The 20,405-nt window shown below is 43.0% G+C and overlaps 1 protein-coding gene across 3 annotated transcripts in view; it reads left to right on the forward strand.

The window, feature by feature from the left end:
* mtmr2 (myotubularin related protein 2) overlaps positions 1–20,405 on the forward strand; it is a 117,030-nt gene that overhangs the window by 64,818 nt on the left and 31,807 nt on the right. For all 3 annotated transcript variants that reach the window (XM_085998743.1, XM_085998745.1, XM_085998746.1), the window contains 4 exons: positions 7,457–7,567; positions 10,042–10,143; positions 13,423–13,506; positions 20,060–20,209. In XM_085998743.1, the coding sequence (XP_085854869.1) occupies positions 7,457–7,567; positions 10,042–10,143; positions 13,423–13,506; positions 20,060–20,209 (447 nt within the window). The remainder of the gene's footprint in view (positions 1–7,456; positions 7,568–10,041; positions 10,144–13,422; positions 13,507–20,059; positions 20,210–20,405) is intronic.

Below are 20,405 nucleotides of genomic sequence, written 5' to 3' on the forward strand. Positions count from 1 at the left end.
CCTCCGACAGTGCAGCAATGCCTCCGCAGTGCACTGGAGTGTCAGTCTAGATTTTTGTGCTCAAGTCTCTGGAGTGGGACTTGAACCTACAACCTTGTGACTCAGAGGCCAGAGTGCTACCCACTGAGCTTTACCCATTTAATCTTAATCCTAGATTGTAGAGCTTAAATTAGGTGCTCTTCTCCCAGTGCATGCATGTCCATTTTGAAGTATGATAACCAAAATTGTACCAATATCTGTGTGGTCTGACCAGTGCTTTAAAAAGCCTCCGCATAACTTCTGTAGATTTATACTCCCTGTTCTGGCTATGTATTCCGACTTTCTATTGCTTTATTTCATTGCTTCTCGACATTGTCTCGGCATTGAAAGTGACAAATTTGCTTTAGCTTGTAGGTCATCTTCTAAGAATTCCGTCCCAAATTTTATTAATTTCAATGTATACATTTGTTCATTTTTTGCCCAATATGCAATCTCCCCAGTTACCTGACAGATCTAAAACATGTCCAACTCATTAACTACATCCTCTATTCCTATTCACTGAGTTTTCCTGTTTGCTGCCAGTCTTAACTGAGGCAAGTAAACAGCAGTTGGTCTTCGCTGTGACATCATTGTACACAAAGTTTTCCATTATTTCTATACTGACATTATGACGTCGTTGTTCCGGGCAAACTGTTCCCAGTTTATTGGAAACAGGCTAACGGGTGCCCATTTTCAAAAAGGTGGCAGAACTAATGCAGGCATCTACAGCCCAATTAGTCTTGCATACTGAGCAAAATAATGGTAAGTATTATCAGGAATAAACTTGAGGATTACCTATCCAATAACCTAGTAAACAGCTATTTCAGAAGGGAAATGTTCTACCTGACCAATCTTCCTGATTTTTTTGAGGAAGTGGATGTGTATACTAAACCTTCTATAAAAAAACAAATACTACTAGTTAAACTGATAGCGGGGAATTGGCATAAAATTTGGGAATGGATAAGGAACTGGCTGAAGGGCTGAAAGCAGAGGGTATTTGCTGAGAGAAGTTATGTTAGTTGAGGGAGGTATAAGTGGATTGCCTCAGGAATCAGTTTTGGAACCCATACTGTTTCTAATTCTTAGTTCTTAATTCAAATACTTAGATTCAGAAACTCAATGTAAATTGGTCAAATTTGCAGATGATCTCAAACAACTGCCACCCCCTAGTTTGGTAAGACAGCTCAGAAATGACGTAATGAGTTAGACCAGTGTTGTCCAATAGAATTTGCTGACTAGCCATGGGTGTGGTTATGGTGACGCTGTTTTAGCCACATGCACTAATTAGTTTTTTTTTAATGCCTTACATACACACACAAAATACAGGTAAATGTACTTCATGTGTACATTTACTTAACAAGCATCTACCACCATTCAGTACTCAAGGAAGTAAAACACTCACAATGTTTAAAAAAAAACACTTGCACATTCTGCTTTTTGTCTTCCCATTTTATCAACAAACGCACAAAATGTACACATGCATATGCCATGCGAATGAGTATTGAGCTCATATACCCAATGATATCTATTACTGATTTTTATTGACTAATCAGAAAGGCAATTAGCTACATCTAGATTCCCATTTAGCCACATTTGGCTAATGGCTAACATATTAGACAACACTGAGTTAGACAAAACATTGAAGTCACAGAACAGCAGCTGATGAAATTTAACAACAACAACAACAACTTGTATTTATATAGCGCATTTAACGTAGTAAAACGTCCCAAGGCGCTTCACAGGAGTATTTTAAGACACAAAATTTGACACTGAGCCACATACAGATAAACTAGGGCAGGTGACCAAAAGCTTGGTCAAAGAGGTAGGTTTTAAGGAGCGTCTTACAGGAGGAAAGAGAGGTAGCGAGGCGGAGAGGTTTAGGCAGGGAATTCCAGAGCTTAGGGCCTAGGCAACAGAAGGCATGGCCACCAATGGTTGAGCGATTATAATCAGGGATGCTCAAGAGGGCAGAATTAGAAGAGCACAGATATCTCGGGGGGTGGAAGGGGTGTTGTGGGGCTGAAGAAGATTACAGAGATGGGAAAGGGCGAGGCCATGGAGGGATTTGAAAACAAGGATGAGAATTTTGAAAACGAGGCGCTGCTTAACCGGGAGCCAATGTAGGTCAGCGAGCACAGGGGAGATGGGTGAACGGGACTTGGTGCGAGTTAGGACACAGGCAGCCGAGTTTTGGATGACCTCAAGTTTACATAGGGTGGAATGTGGGAGGCCAGCCAGGAGTGCATTGGAATAGTCAAGTCTAGAGGTAACAAAGGCATAGATGAGGGTTTCAACAGCGGATGAGGTGAGGCAAGGGCGGAGACGGGCGATGTTATGGAGGTGGAAATAGGTGGTCTTTGTTATGCTGTGGATATGTGGTTGGAAGCTCATTTCAGGGTCAAATATGACACCAAGGTTGCAAACAGTGTGGTTCAGCCTCAGACAGATGTTAGGGAGAGGGATGGAGTCAGTGGCTAGGGAACGGAGTTTGTGGTGGGGACCGAAAACAATGGCTTCGGTCTTCCCAATATTTAATTGGAGAAAATGTTTGCTCATCCAGAACTGTATGTCAGAAAAGCTGTCTGGCAATTTAGACACCGTGGAGGGTCGAGAGAAGAGGTAGTGAGGTAGAGCTGGGTGTCGTCAGCGTACATGTGGAAACTGACGCTGTGTTTTCGGATGATGTCGCCAAGGGGCAACATGTAGATGAGGAATAGGAGGGGGCCAAGGATAGATCTTTGGGGGACACCAGAGGCAACAATGCGGGAGCGGGAAGAGAAGCCAATGCAGGTGATTCTCTGGCTACGATTAGATAGATAAGAATGGAACCAGGCAAGTGAAGTCTCGCCCAGCTGGACGACGGTGGTGAGGTGTTGGAGAAGGATGGAGTGGTCAACCATGTCACAGACTGCAGACAAGTCAAGAGGACGAGGAGAGATAGTTTACCTTTGTCACAGTCACAAAGGATATCATTTGGACAAGTAAAAGTACTGCACATATGTAGAAAAATATGACATAAATACTTAATGAAGAAGAAATAGTTTTAAGGATGAAATTGAGAGGGATTTCGTAGTTGCAATGTTCAGTATACCAAACCATTGTGAAGCACCAATCAGCAAAGTTGAACTATATAGTGATGAACAGTAAAACGCAGTCAGAGGAAGTCTTGCTGAAACCTTAAAATGGTCTGACCAGAGCACACCTTGAGTTCTGATCACCCAGACAAGAGGAAGACATTGCAGCTTTGGAGATATGATGAGAAGAGCTGCAAGACTGATTCATAGAATGAGAGGAATGAGTTGATCAGGAGAGACAGGAGAAACTTGGGCTTTTCATTCTTGAAAGGAGGTGACTGAAGGGTGAAATTACAGGAATAGAAGATAGGATATAGTATGGAAAAGGTAAATTGAGAAACCTACTTCAGATTAAACCATGAAAGTAGGACAAGGGGTAAAATGCAAATTTAGGATTGATGTCCGAATTCTTCACACAAAAACATGAAATGGACATCCAGGTAGGTTAGTGGCACCAAATACACTGGAATCATTAAAGGACTGTAGGGCCCTCCTGGAGGAATGAGCAAAGATGCACCGAATAGCTTTCTTCATCTGCATTGTTCTTGTCATCTTGTTACTTTCACTCACTGCTATTTTATACTTGGTTATTTTTGGAGGCTTTTGTCAGAGTTTGGCTGCAGATTTTTGGTTGCTAGAATTGTAATTTTGAAAATGGAAATTTCTCCATTTTTGCGTTACTTGGAGGAAGAAAGATAGGATGGGAGGCAGGTCAGATAGCAATAGAGACAAAGCACCCTTACCCTGAAAATGTACCCATGTAGAGGCACCTATATTTTGGAATGTCTGAGGAAAATTGCTGTTGCAGGCTTCACTTACCTAGCGAAGCATTGACAGAATTATGCAATATTCTGGAATCAGTTGTCAAGCCATTCAACGTGCATGCCATCTGTGACCATCAAAATAGGTTCATGCCTGCTTTCCAGGTAGCAACCCCAATAACTTCATTTTAAAGCAATAGTGCCAGGATTATTTAAAAAGTGAAGGCAGCCAGCAAGGATTATTACTAAGAGACTTCAGTGATCCTCTACAGCCCTGGCTCAAGATACCATTTGAGACATCTACAAAAATCAGTTCAGCACAGATATCATGAGGTGTATCTAGCCACCAGGATCATTGTTGAATGTGCTATGCACATTTAGAAACATGCTTCAGATGCTTGGACATGGTAAGCTGGTGTCATAATATTCAGCCCTGCCAAAGTCTCCAAGCTCGTCATAGTTTGTTGCATGCTGTACAACTTTGCCATGTAAAGAGGCATAAGCGTAGAGCAAGGGGAGGAGGAGAAAGACACCCAAGCACAACCAAGAGCAGAACAAGGTGAATACCAGGAGCCAAAAGAGATTTCTGATGAATCACCTTTGCAAGCAGCAAGAACCATACGGCAAGCCCTTGTTGCCGAAAGCTTCACCAAAGTGCCCCATCTGCCCAATGCATGAAGTATCTTTTCCAGTGACAAAATGTCTCAAATATCTCCAACTATCATGGATCCCATTCCTTTTTTCTGCTATTCCACACCATCCCAAGAAAAGTCTTTTGGCACTGTTGAAATAAAATGCCTGTTGGTGATTTGTGTTGCTAGTACCTAGTGTTTCTTACCCTTGATGAGAGTGTATGTTTTCTGTGTTCTTAAACCTATCTTGGGACTCCCTCAATGGTAGGAGTAAGTGAGGTCGCTGGCTGCTGACTGTCAATGGGAGCTTCTTCGGATTGAGGTGACCTGGGTCAAGGCTCAGCTATATCCAATGCTGCAGTGACTGCCTTGTTCTGCTTGTTTTCTGACACATCTACTGTTATTTGAGTGGGTTGATTGGAGGGGCTAGATGTGGCATTGCCCTGAGAGGCAGCAGCCTTGTGTGTTGTGTCTTTAGCTAAGCCTCTGCTACTAGGCACTTCCTCAACATGCCCATTGATCTGTGTGGAAGCAGATCTGCAGCAGCAATGAGGGCAGTGAAGCCCTGCATAATGGCTCTCCATCTGATTCATCCGTATGTTGAATCTGGACAAGACTGCCTCTTGGATGTTGCAACCCAAGGACTCTACAGCAGCAGTTTGAACATTCATGACAGATATGGTGACTGCAGATGGGACCTCTTTTACTAGGGCTCTATTGCAGATGATGGAATTGTATTACACTGCCTGGTGGACTTCACAGATGGATCTAGTGGACTTTTCCATACTTGTCTCAGACCTTGCAAGATGCTTGATGCATCCTCTGATGACTGCAGATGATGTTGATCAGATAGCATCCTTCTTTTAAAGGCAGCACCCATGAGATGCATCTGAGGGCTCTGCAGCTAAGGAAGAATGTGATCTGGCCAGCAGGTTCCAGTTCCTGTTTTTGCTTCGCCTCCATTACCTGCTTCAGTTTATTTCTATCTTGTACTTCACCTGGGGTGTCTACTACAAACTGACACATTAAATTCATATGGTGGACCATTGGTGCTTGCCACAGTGGAGGGAATGGTGCTGGCTTCATGAGTGCTACTGGGCCTGTAGCTTGTTCTTCAGGGACACCTGTAGAAATGAGAACTTGTGTTAGAATGGTAGCTAAAAAGCATCACTGAAACAGAGCTTAAATTGCTAATAGTATGTGTTTTGGTAATTTTCCTTAAAGTGTGTGAGTGAGTAAGGGCAGGAGGAGTTTGGGGCAGTGGGGTGAGGGTTAGAGAAAGAATAACCAGAGAAGGATTGTACCAGACCTCCGCTTTAAGGCATTCTCCAGCTTTGCTATGGCCCACTTCCTCGAAGTTCTGTACAGCCCTATGTCCAATATGGCCTGTTTATACTGACTGTGAAAAGCTAAAAACAGTGGAGGTCCAAAGAGACTTGGGGGCCCAGGTACATAGATCATTAAAATGTCATGAACAGGTCCAGAAAATAATCAAAAAGGCTAATGGAATGCTGGCCTTTATATCTAGAGGACTAGAATACAAGGGGGTAGAAGTTATGCTGCAGCTATACAAAACCCTGGTTAGACCACACCTGGAGTACTGTGAGCAGTTCTGGGCACCACACCTTAGGAAGGATATATTGGTCTTGGAGGGAGTGCAACGTAGGTTTACTAGAATGGTACCCGGACTTCAAGGGTTAAGTTACGAGGCGAGATTACACAAATTAGGGTTGTATTCCCTAGAATTTAGGAAGTTAAGGGGTGATTTGCAAGATATTAAGGGGACTAGATAGGGCAGATAGAGAGAAACTATTTCTGCTGGTTGGGGATTCTAGGACTAGGGGGCATAGTCTAAAAATTAGAGCCCGACCTTTCAGGAGTGAAATTAGGAAACACTTCTACACAGAAAGGGTGATATAAGTTTGGAACTTTCTTCCGCAAATGGCAATTGATGCTAGATCAATTGTTAATTTTAAATTAGAGATTGATAGCTTTTTGTTAACCAAAGGTATTAAGGGATATGGGGCAAAGGTGGGTATATGGAGTTAGGTTGCAGATCAGCCATCATCTCATTTGAATGGCAGAACAGGCCTCTTGGATGCCAACGAGGTTGCGCCTCGTTTGCTGCACGTCATCTAAAAGGACCGCCACATATGCATCTAAAATGGAGCAGATCTACTCCTTCCTGCAACCATTTCTCCTTCTCTGCCCAGCAGCAACTAATCTTCTCATGTTACTTAACCCAAGTGTATTGTTTTAATTACCCTAAAATTGTCAGTTACTCCTGCTGAGAATTAAACTCGTGCTGCTTCTGCCTGAAAGACTGATGATTGAGGTGCCTCTCAGCCAACACTGTTGCACAGCCCGCCAATGCTCACTAGCAAGTTTGACTTCCTCCTTTCCTGCCTCTGTGTCTGCCATTGGATCTTATTCTTCTTGTTAATAATAACAAAATAAGCTCATTAGTCTTCAGAGCTTTTGCTAGGTTTTTCAGGTGTAAAATCAATAAAATTGGAACAATTAAAAAAATTTGAGCAATTTGTTTCGAATAAGTCAAAAACTGAAAATGAAGAATAATGTACCTTTTGAAAATTGTGTTACAGTTTTCTGATCTGCTCTAGTCCTATCCAGCTCTTTGTTTTTTAGTTAGTTATTCCGATTTTGAGAAAATGCAACCTCTAAACCATTCTAATTGCAGTATTATGAATAACCTCTGAAATAAGCTTTTCAGAGTGGCACAACTCCACATTTTGGTGTCATATTTAAATTCTTGAGTAATTTGCACGTCCCCCAAGATAAAAGAACAATATGGTGGTTTCATACTCTTGTTAAATTATTAGTGTTTTGTGCATGATTTATCTAAATTTTGCCCCTTCATTATTGGAGAGTGTTTTTATTATTCACCCTTTTATTAAAGTTGAAGTGGCTTTATTCAAGTACTCTTGATTTCAGTTTCTTATCATTTATGTAGGACCCACCTTTTGTTCTTGATGTTCCTCTGGGCGTGATCAGCCGTGTTGAAAAGATTGGTGGGGCATCCAGCCGAGGGGAGAACTCTTATGGTCTTGAAATCTTCTGTAAGGTTAGTACTTGAGTTGACAATGTTGGTGAATATTATCTGCTTTAACTCATTGCTATTCTGTAGGTATTGTGCAATAATAATTGTTAGGTCGGTTAATTTAACATTTGTTTTTGCTTAAATGCATTGTTTCATCTTGTGCCTCACCAATGAATATATTTCAGGGGTTCTCAACCTGGGGTCTGCACCATTGTTAACCCCACCACTCGCAGAGGGAGATCTGCTGACAAGGGGGAAGCAAACTGCAAATGGTGGAAATGAATAAAACGGAAGTTGCTGGTAATACACGACAGGGCTGTCGGCATTTGGAATACAAAACCATTGTCTAATGTACCGACTTGGATCTTTCCATTTAGGTATCGGGAAATAAACAAGTTCCTTCTATAGCTGCTTTTACGTTGTTTGCTGGCTCCTGACGTATGGTTCTCCTGCAGCTGGTGGCAACCCTCAAGTTAGCTTGCCAGGTATACTCAAGGTTAGCCACTGAGACACTAAGGCCAGCTATTGGGGAGACCTCGTTTAATTTTTTTAAAACAGTATCCCAGCTTACCAGCCTTGGCAGATCCAGCACGTTTACCTTGCAGTTGCTGCCGGCTGCATAAGACCCACATGTCAGGAGCTGGCAGTAACTAAAATGGCAAGAAACCAGTATAAAAGCAACTTCTTGGACTGAACCAAATGCGGAGGGGAGGGCAAGTTCAACGGGTAAGAGTCAAAAATAAAAACGGATGATGCATGAAATACACCGAACCCCCGTGATAAGAAAAAAAGTCAGGTTAATGCTTCAGCTGTTGAACATTCTCAGAACTTGAAGATGGACGAACCACTTCATAGGACTGAACACAACAAAATGGCAGGGGAAGGAACAGCAGGACGGAAGTCAAGTCAGCCTGTCACAGAGGAACAGTTGACCACCAAAACCTAGTACGATAGCAAAATACTGCAGATGCTGGAAATCCGAAATAACAACAGAAAATGCTGGAAAAACTCAGCCGGCCAGGCAACATCCGTGGAGAGAAATTGGAGTCGACGTTTCGGGTCTAACCCTTTTTCAAAACTGGAAAGGAAATGAAATAGATCGAAAGGTAGGGCTGGGACAGAACAAAAGAAGTGAAGAGACATTAAGAGGTATTCAAAACGAGACGAGATGGTGATAGGTCTAGTGGAGACAAAAGACGGCTCAGATTAGGTGTGAAATGTACTGGCAAAATGAGAGACAGCTGCCATGTGGGAGAGAGAAAAAAAAGGAAAGGTGGGGGGGGGAAGGGAGAAACCGCAAAGGGGTGGATAAAAAATATAAGTAAAAATGTAATAGGGGCCGAGGTTATGATCTGAAATTGTAAAACTCGATATTGAGTCCGGAAGGCTGCAAAGTGCCTCATCTTCCGATTAATTTTTTTTTAAAGTGAATTGAATCCGTGCTTTTTATTTGCTGGTTTGCTGTCTGTGAGAATTCTTCAATGTGATTGGCTGCTTTGACAGCTTGATGATGTCACTGCTGCATCGCGCTGGGGATACCCTTTTGACAATGCTACAATCAATTTAACATTGAGAAGCCTAACGTTTTCACCACACAGATCTTGAGATCTTTGTGGGGCAGCTTTCTTCGTGGTCAGCGGCGATCGCCGTCGCTTCGTCAATGGCTGCAAATTCTGGGCCATTATAATTTTAATATGTAGACTCTGCTTTGGCGAAGCCATGAATAATACTTAACTCTTTAAATTCAGCAAACTATCCATTTTAATTAGTTAATAAACTGACTGGAAATTGTAATTTTTGGTGTAGCCAATTAGTATTTCTTACAACAAATATAAAAATGTTGGTAGGGTCATGCAGCTTTGATTTCAATTATTAACTTATCCACCATTTTTTGTAATATATCAACTAATGCAAAATTTTGAAAATTATAGTGTCTCATGGCATGGTGGTACGTTGCATTGTGGTTTCAACGCACTCACTCATTAGCAAGATGCATGTTTACATTTGTAATTTTTGACTTGGTGGCTCTCCTGTTCTTGGCCCCATTATCTTGGAGGTCCATAGAAAAGAGGAGATGCGTTTTCTGAAGCAAGGAAAAATGAATGAGAAGCCACCGAGATATTCTCTGACTATATTTCCAGTAGATTCAAGAGTAGCATTGCTTGGAATGAGTTGCTTGAAGAATGATGTGTAATATGGGGATATTTAACAAAGTAAAGTTGCATATTAAAAATGGCATGAAGAAAGAATACACTAACTAATATTTATGGTGTGGTATTGCATCTTTTACACATGAATGTAAGTGTGAGCATAAATGTTCCATGCAGCTTGCAAAATAATTGTATTTTTGCTAACTTTTTAAAATACGTAAAACATTACAGAATAGTTTTTCATTTTTATTGAGCAATCGGGAAGAAATGCCCAATTTTTAAGAATCTTCTTTCTACTGTTTAGTGATAGCATTTCCACAATCCAATAATCTGTTTTTGCATCTGCAGGATGTTCGGACCATCCGATTTGCCCATAAACAAGAAGGACACACCAGACGATCCATCTTTGAGAACTTAATGAAATATGCATTTCCCATATCCAATAGCTTGGTACTGTCTCATATTTAATCCATGGTTGTCTCTCTGCATGCTTTAAAAAACACATTATATGTGATCTAATGCAAAGGAGATTTCACTGTGAAATATCATTTTTGAGTAACTAAGTATATCTCTAAATGATTTGCTCTGTAGTGATTATTTGTAGCATGAAAAGAAAGTAATATTGAAAAATGGGGCATATATTAGCACAGTTGCAAATTTAATTTTGTACTCCAATTTGTACTGGCTAGTTCTATTGTTCCAGAATATAAACTAGTAAATGCAAAGCCCTGTAGTGGGTTACAGCATGAACATGCTGTAATTTGGACAGGGTGTGTATGTAACTATAGTGACCTGTGAAATGAGCCAAGAATGGTGATCGAAAAACCAACCTGAAAAGGTCATTCATAAAAGTTTGGGTTGCTTTTTTTCCAGGATTAGATTTCAAACTGACTTAAACCAACTTTGTTATTCTTGGTATATAAATAAAAGATTAATACTCATGACTGATAAATAGAGTATTGAAGAAGACTAGGTTGCCAAGTGGGAAATAGCACTTTCCTTGCACCCCTCGGACTTGCTTCAAATCCAACCAATACTAATAGGATTAGGTATCCTTTCTCTGTTGACTGTAAGGATCTTGTGTGGATAGTTTCAACTCAATTGCCACTGGATGCAGTCCCACACTACAAAACTACCTACAAATCAGCACTAATGTGGTAATATCACTTGGACCCTAAGGATGACTAAATGAAAAAATAGAAAAATCCACAGAGGTAGGAATGCTCTTCTGGAGTTGGAAATCGAGGCACATTGAGGCTGAGTAAAGGAAGCTTTACTTGCTGTGCATGACCTGGAAAGCTTGGTGTTGGAACTGAAAATGATTTTACTCCTGTACTGACCCTCCTCTAAGCTGATGAGTGCACAAATTCAACATACACCAGTAACATTAATACAAGAGGAATGAACAACTTGTACAAAATAAGCTGAGCATTTTTAGTGCTGCCGGTCTCTGCACAAATTACACTTGGACTTTGTAGATTTGATGCCTTCCTCCCTGCTAATGTTAAATGAATATCTAAACTTACTGTAACTAATGCTTATGATCATATTTCTCAGATCTTAATGGAGATTTAATATTGTTGGACCAACTTTCATATTAAGACAGTGCTACGAGAAATGACTTTTATTTTGTGAAGCTGCATAAGCATTTTGATTCCAACATCTTGGACTTTCTTGCCTCTGTCGTGTCGTCCCTGAGTAATCCTTGCTCAACTGATGTCCAGCGACTTGAATTAGACTCTCCAATTTAATGAATAGGATGCTGAAATGCTCCTCCTCCCCCCCCCCCCCCCTCTGCTGTTAGTAACCCGAATTTTGCATTAAGAATAACAGTGAGGCTCACCATTATTATGGAGTAAATCGGACAGCAACTTCTGGCATCCACACATGCGCAGTTAAACACGATAATCAGGAAGTTGCTGTCTGATTTGCCCTGCTCACCAGCAGCTTCGCTACACCAGTACCTTGCTTAGAGACTCAGCATTAACGTATATGTAAGGGCGTGAAGTTACTATAGTGACCCACTAAATACACCAGAAGAAGTTAGGGCTGGTTCATTCAAGTGTATGGGCATTTTTAATGGCGTGATAAGCCTTAATTACTGACAAACAACCTCTTTGGTACTGAAAATGTAATTTTACAAGTGTGGAATCTCATTTCTTCAGAATTTAATTGTTGGAGATTTAAAAATTAAAAAAAAAAAAATTACTTTTTCTTCCTGTCTTTTATCTCTCTTAATCCCATCTTTCCCCCTCTTCATTTTGCTTTCTGTATATGATTTTACAATGAATTAAATATTCTAATTTATACTTCCTGGTTTAGACTCTGCGTATCTCAGTGAGGATCCTTCAGTCTGATTGAATGAAGAGTCACACTGTTGCTTGTCCTGCTCACGCATGCCATAGATCCTCTAGAGAGCACTGCACTTGATCAGATGCCCGATGACAGCAAGTTGCTGCTGAAAAGCCCGCAAAAAGTCTGTGGGCAGCTGTAAGTGTAGTGAACGGCGAGTGCTTTTCCTTCACCGCTGACCACAAAATCCAGGCTAATATTTGTTTGTGTTGAGTGTAAGTTTGCCACGTCTCCCTGTAAACCCTAACCAATTTTGTCTAATCTATGTTATCAGCGTCACAGCTGGCATTGGATTGGGAATGTTTCAGTGGTACATTTCCCAGATTGTAGGACTTAATTAAACTGTAAACAAAGTATTGCTGTACAACATGATTCCAGGGTTGAATGGAAAAAGCTCAGCAATATGTTGCATGGGGAAAAAAAAGATGGAAAAGTTAGAAAATAATTCCATTTCTACATACCCTTTTATTTTTTAATAAATATTTTTTTGAAAATGAGACATGCAGAACTATTAATTTTGGCAATTAAAATGCTCAACCATGTTGTTAGCACTTAATTTGTTTCCAATCCCTTCGCCTTCAAAATCCTGCATTCTTGTCTCAACTTTTCCACCTGTCCCATCGAAGTCTGATCTCAACTATTGCCTGTGGTCCTGCTGTCCATCAAGGGAGAGTTGCACTAATAAGAGGTAGGGCTATTTCACAATGCAGCATAACTGGGATGCACAGATATTTTATTGGATATACAGGGGACAACTTTTTATCAAAAATCTAAGCAAGATCTGAGAGCCTTGCTGCAATCTCAACACAAGAGACTTCCGTTCACTTGTTGAAGGATAATCTAAGTTGATCATTGGTGGGGTTTTTTTTTGGATGGGGATGGGGAGAGAAAGCTCTCCTGTTTATTTTCTCTTGGCTTCCTTTTCTTCTTTCTGTCTGTCACCATGATTCTTTCCAGAAGTGCTAGATTACCTTGGCTGAAGGCATCACTGCAGCCACCAATTAGTGTCACTTTTTTCCCAACAGGATGTGAAGCAAGACTGTTTTCTATTTGTTTCCTATGTCTGACATTGGACTGCTGTTGCAGTGCTATGTCCAGAACCAGTGAAAAATGTCCAATGAAAGCTTGAATGATAACAAAGGTGGCAATTTACCTGGCACACCTCTGATGTGATTGAATGTTTGGTCTTCCAACAGGAGCTATTGAGCTGCCTATGATCCATGAAGATTGTTCAGAGTTGATATTGCAGGACAGTAAAACATGAGAGTTCAAAACTGTAGTAATTTGTAGGCAAATTGAATTTAAACAGCAGTTTGCACTGCAGGTCAAATTGTAACATCGTGTCACTCTTTATCTGAGACTTTTATATTTTTCCAGCCATTATTTGCATATGACTACAGTGAAATATTTCCAGAGGATGGCTGGAAGGTTTATGACCCAATTGCAGAGTATAAGAGAATGGTAAGGGCCTTGCATTATTGAATTCTTTTATTTAGTGTGTTTGTCACTTGCAAGTTGTTGAAGTTTTTTTGACCTTTTGAAAAAAGGTCAATCATTTATATGGGTCTGTGATGGGATCTATAATTTCAAAGTTTTAGTAGTCTTCATTGTGTAACTGAGTCTATTTTAGTTAATGATGTTTGAGTCCACTTTATCTAACCTTTAGCTGCAAAGTTGGGAAAATTGCCCTACTTGAGTTTGAGTTTTGTTGTGGCTGCTGAAAGCCCGAAAGTGTTTACGTCTTAGCACCGGAAAATGTTTGTGGGATATCATTTTCTGTGTGTTTAAAGTGATTTATGCTGGTTATACTAGTATTTACAGTGTGACAGGCTAATGGAAATTATTACATATATACCCACTGAAATGCCACCATTATGCTGCTATGTTTCACTGTGTGGCTTTGTGGCCTGTCACGATGTCTATTTTTAGAAACTCAAGGTCATGGTAGATGTTTTAATTGTTTAATGTGGTCTCAAGACAGAATGACCTAGAAATTGAATTGCACCGCGTCTTTTTTAGGTGTGTAACGGGCGCCCAAGGATCCAATATGGCATGTGGCGCATGCACACCTGTCCTGTGGCAGAAGTGCACCGCCTGCGATATTGGATCGGGCAGCCTGTAGGCGTCCAGGGCGCATGCTGGAAGGATGCAAAAAGCTAATTATAATAAAATACGGGTCCTATGCTGGTTGTAGGACCCTTTTGTGAAATTGGTCTGCTCTAGCACCTAGCTCGCCATGTGATAAACACGCCCAGCAAATCAGACTGCTAATGGTCAGCAAGGACCCTGCAGGAGCACTATTTAAAGGGCCCATCCTCTCCATATAGGTTAGTTGCTGGTTTGTGCTTTTAAGCTGCTAGTCAACTTCGGGGCCCTTTTTTGGCTATTTTCTCCAATCACTAATGACTTTAAGAATTCTGGGAACAACTTTGCGCTGGACTGCTTGTCTGCATTGGAAATATTTTATTTCACTCATGGGTGGTCTGGTAAGTAGGTTTGTCTTTGGGGCTGAAGGAGGAAGGGGAACAGCACAAAGAGGAGGAAGAGCAGGAGCCAGATCAACCATTAATCCCCCTCGTTGCAATAGCTTTTAGAGAACAACTAATACAAGAGTGCTTCACTTGAACCATCTCTCTCCTTCTCAATACACCTATAGTCCCACAACCTTTATAACCACTGTCTTCCTGCAGTCCAGCCTCATGGCTCTTGCCCTCACTTGACTATAAATATGAACATTAACATCACCAAATCCAGAAAAAGAATCTTTACTACAATTCAGTTTATATTTGAATAATTAATTTGCTGAATTAAGAATCCCCTTGTGCAAACCCTTAATGTTGGTCCTGCGTGTTCGTTTACATATCCCAGTACGCCTATGTGTATTCCCAGTGGCTACAGCTTGGGAGGTAGGAGGCTGCTGAGTTTCCATTAAGGACAATTCAGGTGGCTGTGGTGGATGACATTGAGTAATTCTGGGCCTTGAGGGCTGGACTACAGCATTTTGGCGTGGACTAGGGAAGTCTGGCCCAGCTGGCTTTGTGGCACATACAAGTGCACTGGCGGAGTGTGTGGTGGGGACAAAGGCATGCTTCATCCTGAAAGGACAACAGGTGTGTCTCCCATGGAGCCAATGCCACTCTACTGGGACTGCGCCTCCACATTCAGAACAGAGTGCAGGAATGATGTGATGCTCCGGAAGCCCCTGTCGACGTTGGACCTGGAGCCAAGATGGCAGCAGTCTGAGTTGCCATGGAAGCTGTCACCAAAGACTTCATTGTGGGCCCAACTGCCATGTTCATGGAGCTGACCACTCGTTCCATGGTTGACAAATGTTCTGTACAAAGCCCGAACACAAGTTGGAGCTGGATTCTTTCATGCCCTCATCCATTGTATGCAAGCTCACTGGCAGGCTGCCCAGTGCACTTAGCATTTCCTGATGTATGCCCATCAGCTTTCATCGGTAGTTTGGGCACTCGAAGTCAGCATCTGACTCCTCTGCAACAATTTCACCTGTGCCATCCTATCCCCTGCCCTAGCTCCTGCATGATTGTGCCCAGTGATTCACTGTGGGAAGACCCCTCCTCTAGCCTACCCTCAAGTGCACATGCCAGTCTCTGAGCTGGTGCTAGTTAGGGACTGACCAAGTGAAGCTGCATCTTCAGGAAGGTTGCCATCCTGTTTCTGAACTACCACAGGGGTTGCAACATTTTCAGCACCTGAATGAAAGAGAGGGACAAGGGTTAGCTTTTAGTGTGAAGGATAAGCAGAGAGAGGGGACTGCCTGGTGAAAGCAGCTACAGTTTGCCCTGCAGACTGTGTAGGTGAGATAGAAGCTAGAAGAGAAAAATAGGGTGCAGTATGAAGAAACCCTGTGGTATATCTCCTCCAGCATTGCCACAGCCATGACTCACCCCCCTGCCGGTGATGTTGAGATATTGTAAATAGTTCCCTCCTCTCTGGCACTCTCCTTCCCTTTTAAACTTCTCTTTTCCCCCTCCCCCTGCCCCCACCTCCCCTGTCTAGAAAACCCAATTTGGGCACCACTGTCTTTGGAAAGTAGTGCCCCATTTCCAATCTCCCTTTCCTCTTGCAAATCTTTGAATGTCTTATTGTCTTCCAGATCCATGCCTCCTAAACCTCTCTGCAGCCTCTGATGGTCAACCATACCATTCTCCGTTGTCTAGCTTAGTGGGACTTTCCTCCCTTGGTTCCATTCTTACCTATCTAATCATAGGAAGAGCATCTCTAGAAATGGTTTCTCTTCTCATCTTACACTGTCTCCTTGGGAGTCCCCTATGGAATCATGCTTGACCCCCTCCTTTTCCTCAGGAGATTACATGGCTGTATGGGGGCAAATACGGAAGTGTTTAGTCATGATGCTCCAGTCATCATGGTGTAGGGCAGGCTTATTAGGGCTCATGGGATTGGGGGTAATATACTAGAATGGATTGAGGATTGGTTAACGGACAGAAAACAGAGAGCAGGAATAAACGGGTCATTTTCAGGTTGGCAGGCTGTGACTAGTGGGGTACCGAAGGATCAGTGCTTGGACCTCAGCTATTTGCAATCTACGTCAATGATTTGGATGAGGGGAACAAATGTAATATATCCAAGTTTGTTGTTGTGGGAATGTAAGTTGTGAGGAGGATGCAAGGAAGCTTCATGGGGATATAGACAGGCTAAGTGAGTGGGCAAGAACATGGCAAATGGAATATAACGTGGAGAAATGTGAAGTTATCCACTTTGGTAGGAAAAATAGAAAAGCAGAGTATTTTTTAAATGGTGAGAGATTGGGAAATGTTGGTGTTCAGAGGGACCTGGGTGTCCTTGTACAAGAATCACTACAAGTTAACATGCAGGTACAGCAAGCAATTAGGAAAGCAAATGGTATGTTGGCCTTTATTACAAGAGGATTTGAATATAAGAGTAAAGACGCCTTACTACAATTATATAGGGCCCTGGTGAGACCACACCTGGAGTATTGTGTACAGTTTTGGTGTCCTTACCTAAGGAAGGATATACTTGCCATAGAGGGAGTGCAACAAAGGTTCACGCAGATTGGGTGACCGCTTTGCGGAACACCTCCGTTCAGTCCGTAAGTGGGACCCCGAGCTCCCGGTGGCCTGTCACTTTAATTCACCGCTCCGTTCCCACTCAGACCTCACCGTCCTTGGCCTCTTGTATTGTTCCACTGAAGCTCAGCGTAAGCTCAAGGAACAGCACCTCACCTTTCGATTAGGCACTCTGCAGCCCTCTGGACTCAACATAGAGTTCAACAATTTCAGGTCATAACCTTGGCCCCTATATATATATAATATATATTTTTTTCCCTTTCTCTTTTTTAATCCACACTTTCGTCTGGGCTTTTTTCTTCCATCCCACATGGCAGCTGTCCTTCATTCAGCCAGGGCCATTCACACTTCATCTAGAGCCATCCTTTGTTCCTTGAATATCTCTTAATGTCTCAATGGCCTAGAAATTGGCCTGAGACGCCCAAGCGGCGCAAAGTTCGCCTGGGCGCTGGAATTTGCGCCGCGATCGCCGCAAATTCAGTTGAAGTGCCCCTAGAGGGAGACGGGGCGCGGCTCGAGGCGCTCCGCGTCCCTCTTAGGGCGCTGAAAGTGAATTTCGCAACGCTACGTGCCGCAGCGCCACACGCTGCGGCATGGCACGCTGCGGTACTGCAGGCCTTCCTCCCACTGTTAAGGGGGAGGGGCTTGCAACAGCGCGAGCCCCGATTGCGAGTGCCGGCAAAAGAGCCCGGCACCAAGGAGAAGTGCCGGGCTCTCCGGAAACAGCCGGCAATGCCGCGGGGGGGGGGGGTGGGGACCAGGAGGCCGGGGACGGAGGTGCTGGCAGGCGGCCGCCGAAAAAGCGGCCGCCCCGCACCTCCACCTTAACTTGCGCCTCTGCCGGCACAGTAAGGCCCCATGAACCGGGCGCGGGTAGCGAACGGCGTAACTGCGGCGTTCACTACCAAATATCGCGAACGGGGCGCTGCGCACACCGATGACGTCATCGGTGGCGGCGCAGCGCAAATGTCTAATGCCACCATTAGCACCCCTGCTGAATATCGCGGGAGGCGCAGCCAGTGGCGCCACAGCCACTGACTGCCTCTTTAGGCGCTAACAGGTGGCGCTACTCACCCAATTTTTCCCCCAATGTCTCTTAATCTCTCCTGCTTTCTATCCCATCTCTGACCTTCCCTTTTGTTCTTTCATCCCCTCCCCCTTTTCCCAGCCCCCACTTGCTTTAAAATCTATCCCTCTTCCTGCTTTTTTCCAGTTCTGACAAAGGGTCTTCAACCTTAAACGTTAACTCCGTTTCTCTCTCCACGGATGCTGCCCTGGCCTGCAGAGTTTTTCCAGCGTTTTCTGTTGTTATTTTGGATTTCCAGCATCCGCAGTATTTTGCTATTGCTTCACCAGACTGGTTCCTGGGATGGGAGAATTGTCCTATGGGGAGAGATTGAGTAGACTAGGTCTAGATTCTCGAGTTTGGAAGGATGAGAGGTGATCTCATTGAAACATACAAAATTCTTACAGGGCTTGACAGGGTAGATGCAGGGAGGATGTTTCCCTTGGCTGGGGAGTCTAGAACCAGGGGTCACAGTCTCAGAATAAGGGGTTGGCCATTTAGGACTGAGATGAGGAGAAATTTCTTCACTCAGAGGGTGGTGAATCTTTGGAATTCTCTACCCCAGAGGGCTGTGGAGGCTCAGTCGTTGAGTGTATTCAAGACATAGATCGATAGATTGTTGAATATTAAGGAAATCAAGGGATATGGGGATAGTGCAGGAAAGTGGAGATGAGGTAGAAGATCAGCCATGATCTTATTGAATGGCGGGGCAGGCTCGAAAGGCCAAATGGCCTTCTCCTGCTCCTATTTCTTATGATAGACCAGCTGGTCTTTTCCTGCCTGTCAATTTCATATGCTCATTTACATTCTTCCATTAACATGTTCCGCAGGCATGGGGTCAGCTTCTACAAGTGCGCTGATGGCTCCCAGCTCTACCTTTCCACAACCTTTTCTTGACTTCTCCACTGCTTCTCTACTGTTAAAGTGCTTGCCTGACATCCAGCCTTGAATGAACTGTGACTTCACCCACCTAAACATTGGGAAGATTGAAGTCAGTATCTTTGGCCACAAACTCCGTGCCCTCGCCACCAACTCCATTCCACTCCCTGGCTATCGTTTCAGGCTAAGCCACACTGTTTACAATTTTGACATCATTTTCAACCCCAAGCTGATCTTCCAACCTCATATTGTCTCCATGGTAAAGACTACCTATATCCACCTTTGCAACATCGCTTGCCCTAAAACTACCTCAGCTCACCTGCTGAAATCCTCATGCACATTTTTGTCTGCTTCAAACCCAATGACTCCAATAGTCTTCTGCCTGGCCTCCATCCACGACCGTCGATAAACTTCAGCCCATCCAGAACTCTGCATCTCATTCTGCATTAAGCCCTTCATGCCCAACGTGCCTGTCAATGCTGAACCATATTAGTTCCTGATCTCCCAATAGCTCAAATTAAAATTTCTCATCCTTGTATTTAACCCACTCTGTGACCTCATCCCTCCCTCTCTGTAACCTCTTCCAGCCCGAAAACACCCCTCTCCACCCCAAACACTGTTCTTTTGACTCTGGTCTCTGATGCATCACCCCCCCCCCGCCTTTGCCCTACCATTGGCAGATGTGCCTTTAGCTGCCTAGGCTCCATGCTCTGGAATTTGCCCCCTAAGTCCCTCTGGGCCTACACCTCCCTATCCTCCTTTAAAATTATTTTTAAAGCCCACATCTTTCACCAAGCTTTTGGTCATCCCTCCTAATGTCTGCTTCTTCGATTTCAGTATTTTTTTTTAACCTTACGCCACTATGAAGCAACTTGGGACTTTTTATGTTAAAGGAATTCTATAATTGCAGGTTGACTATTAGATAACTATGTAGTAATGCATTTTATTCTGTATTTCACCAAGAGGGGTTATCTTTAATTTCTGTCTATTACTTCAGGGTCTACCCAATGAAAGCTGGAAACTAAGTAGGATAAATGATAATTATGAACTTTGTGATACTTACCCTGCTATATTGGTGGTGCCAGAGAATGTCCCAGAAGATGAGTTGAAGAAAGTATCAGCTTTCAGGTCCAGAAGCCGTATACCAGTAAGTACAAAAATTCTACTGATAATGTTTGATGATGGATAAGAATCCCCAGAATATATTTTAGAATTTTATAATCTTCCTTGTATCTTCGTCCTATATTTTATATAAGGAATGCAGTTTCCCTTGGTTTGCCACATACATTTCCGCCGAAGTAAACAGTATGTATTATGTAACTAAGATATTGGTAGCCTGGTCG

This window comes from Somniosus microcephalus, chromosome 10 (assembly GCF_052327205.1).
Source record: "Somniosus microcephalus isolate GS21.2 chromosome 10, FLI_Smic_1.0, whole genome shotgun sequence".
NCBI classification, from domain to species: domain Eukaryota; kingdom Metazoa; phylum Chordata; class Chondrichthyes; order Squaliformes; family Somniosidae; genus Somniosus; species Somniosus microcephalus.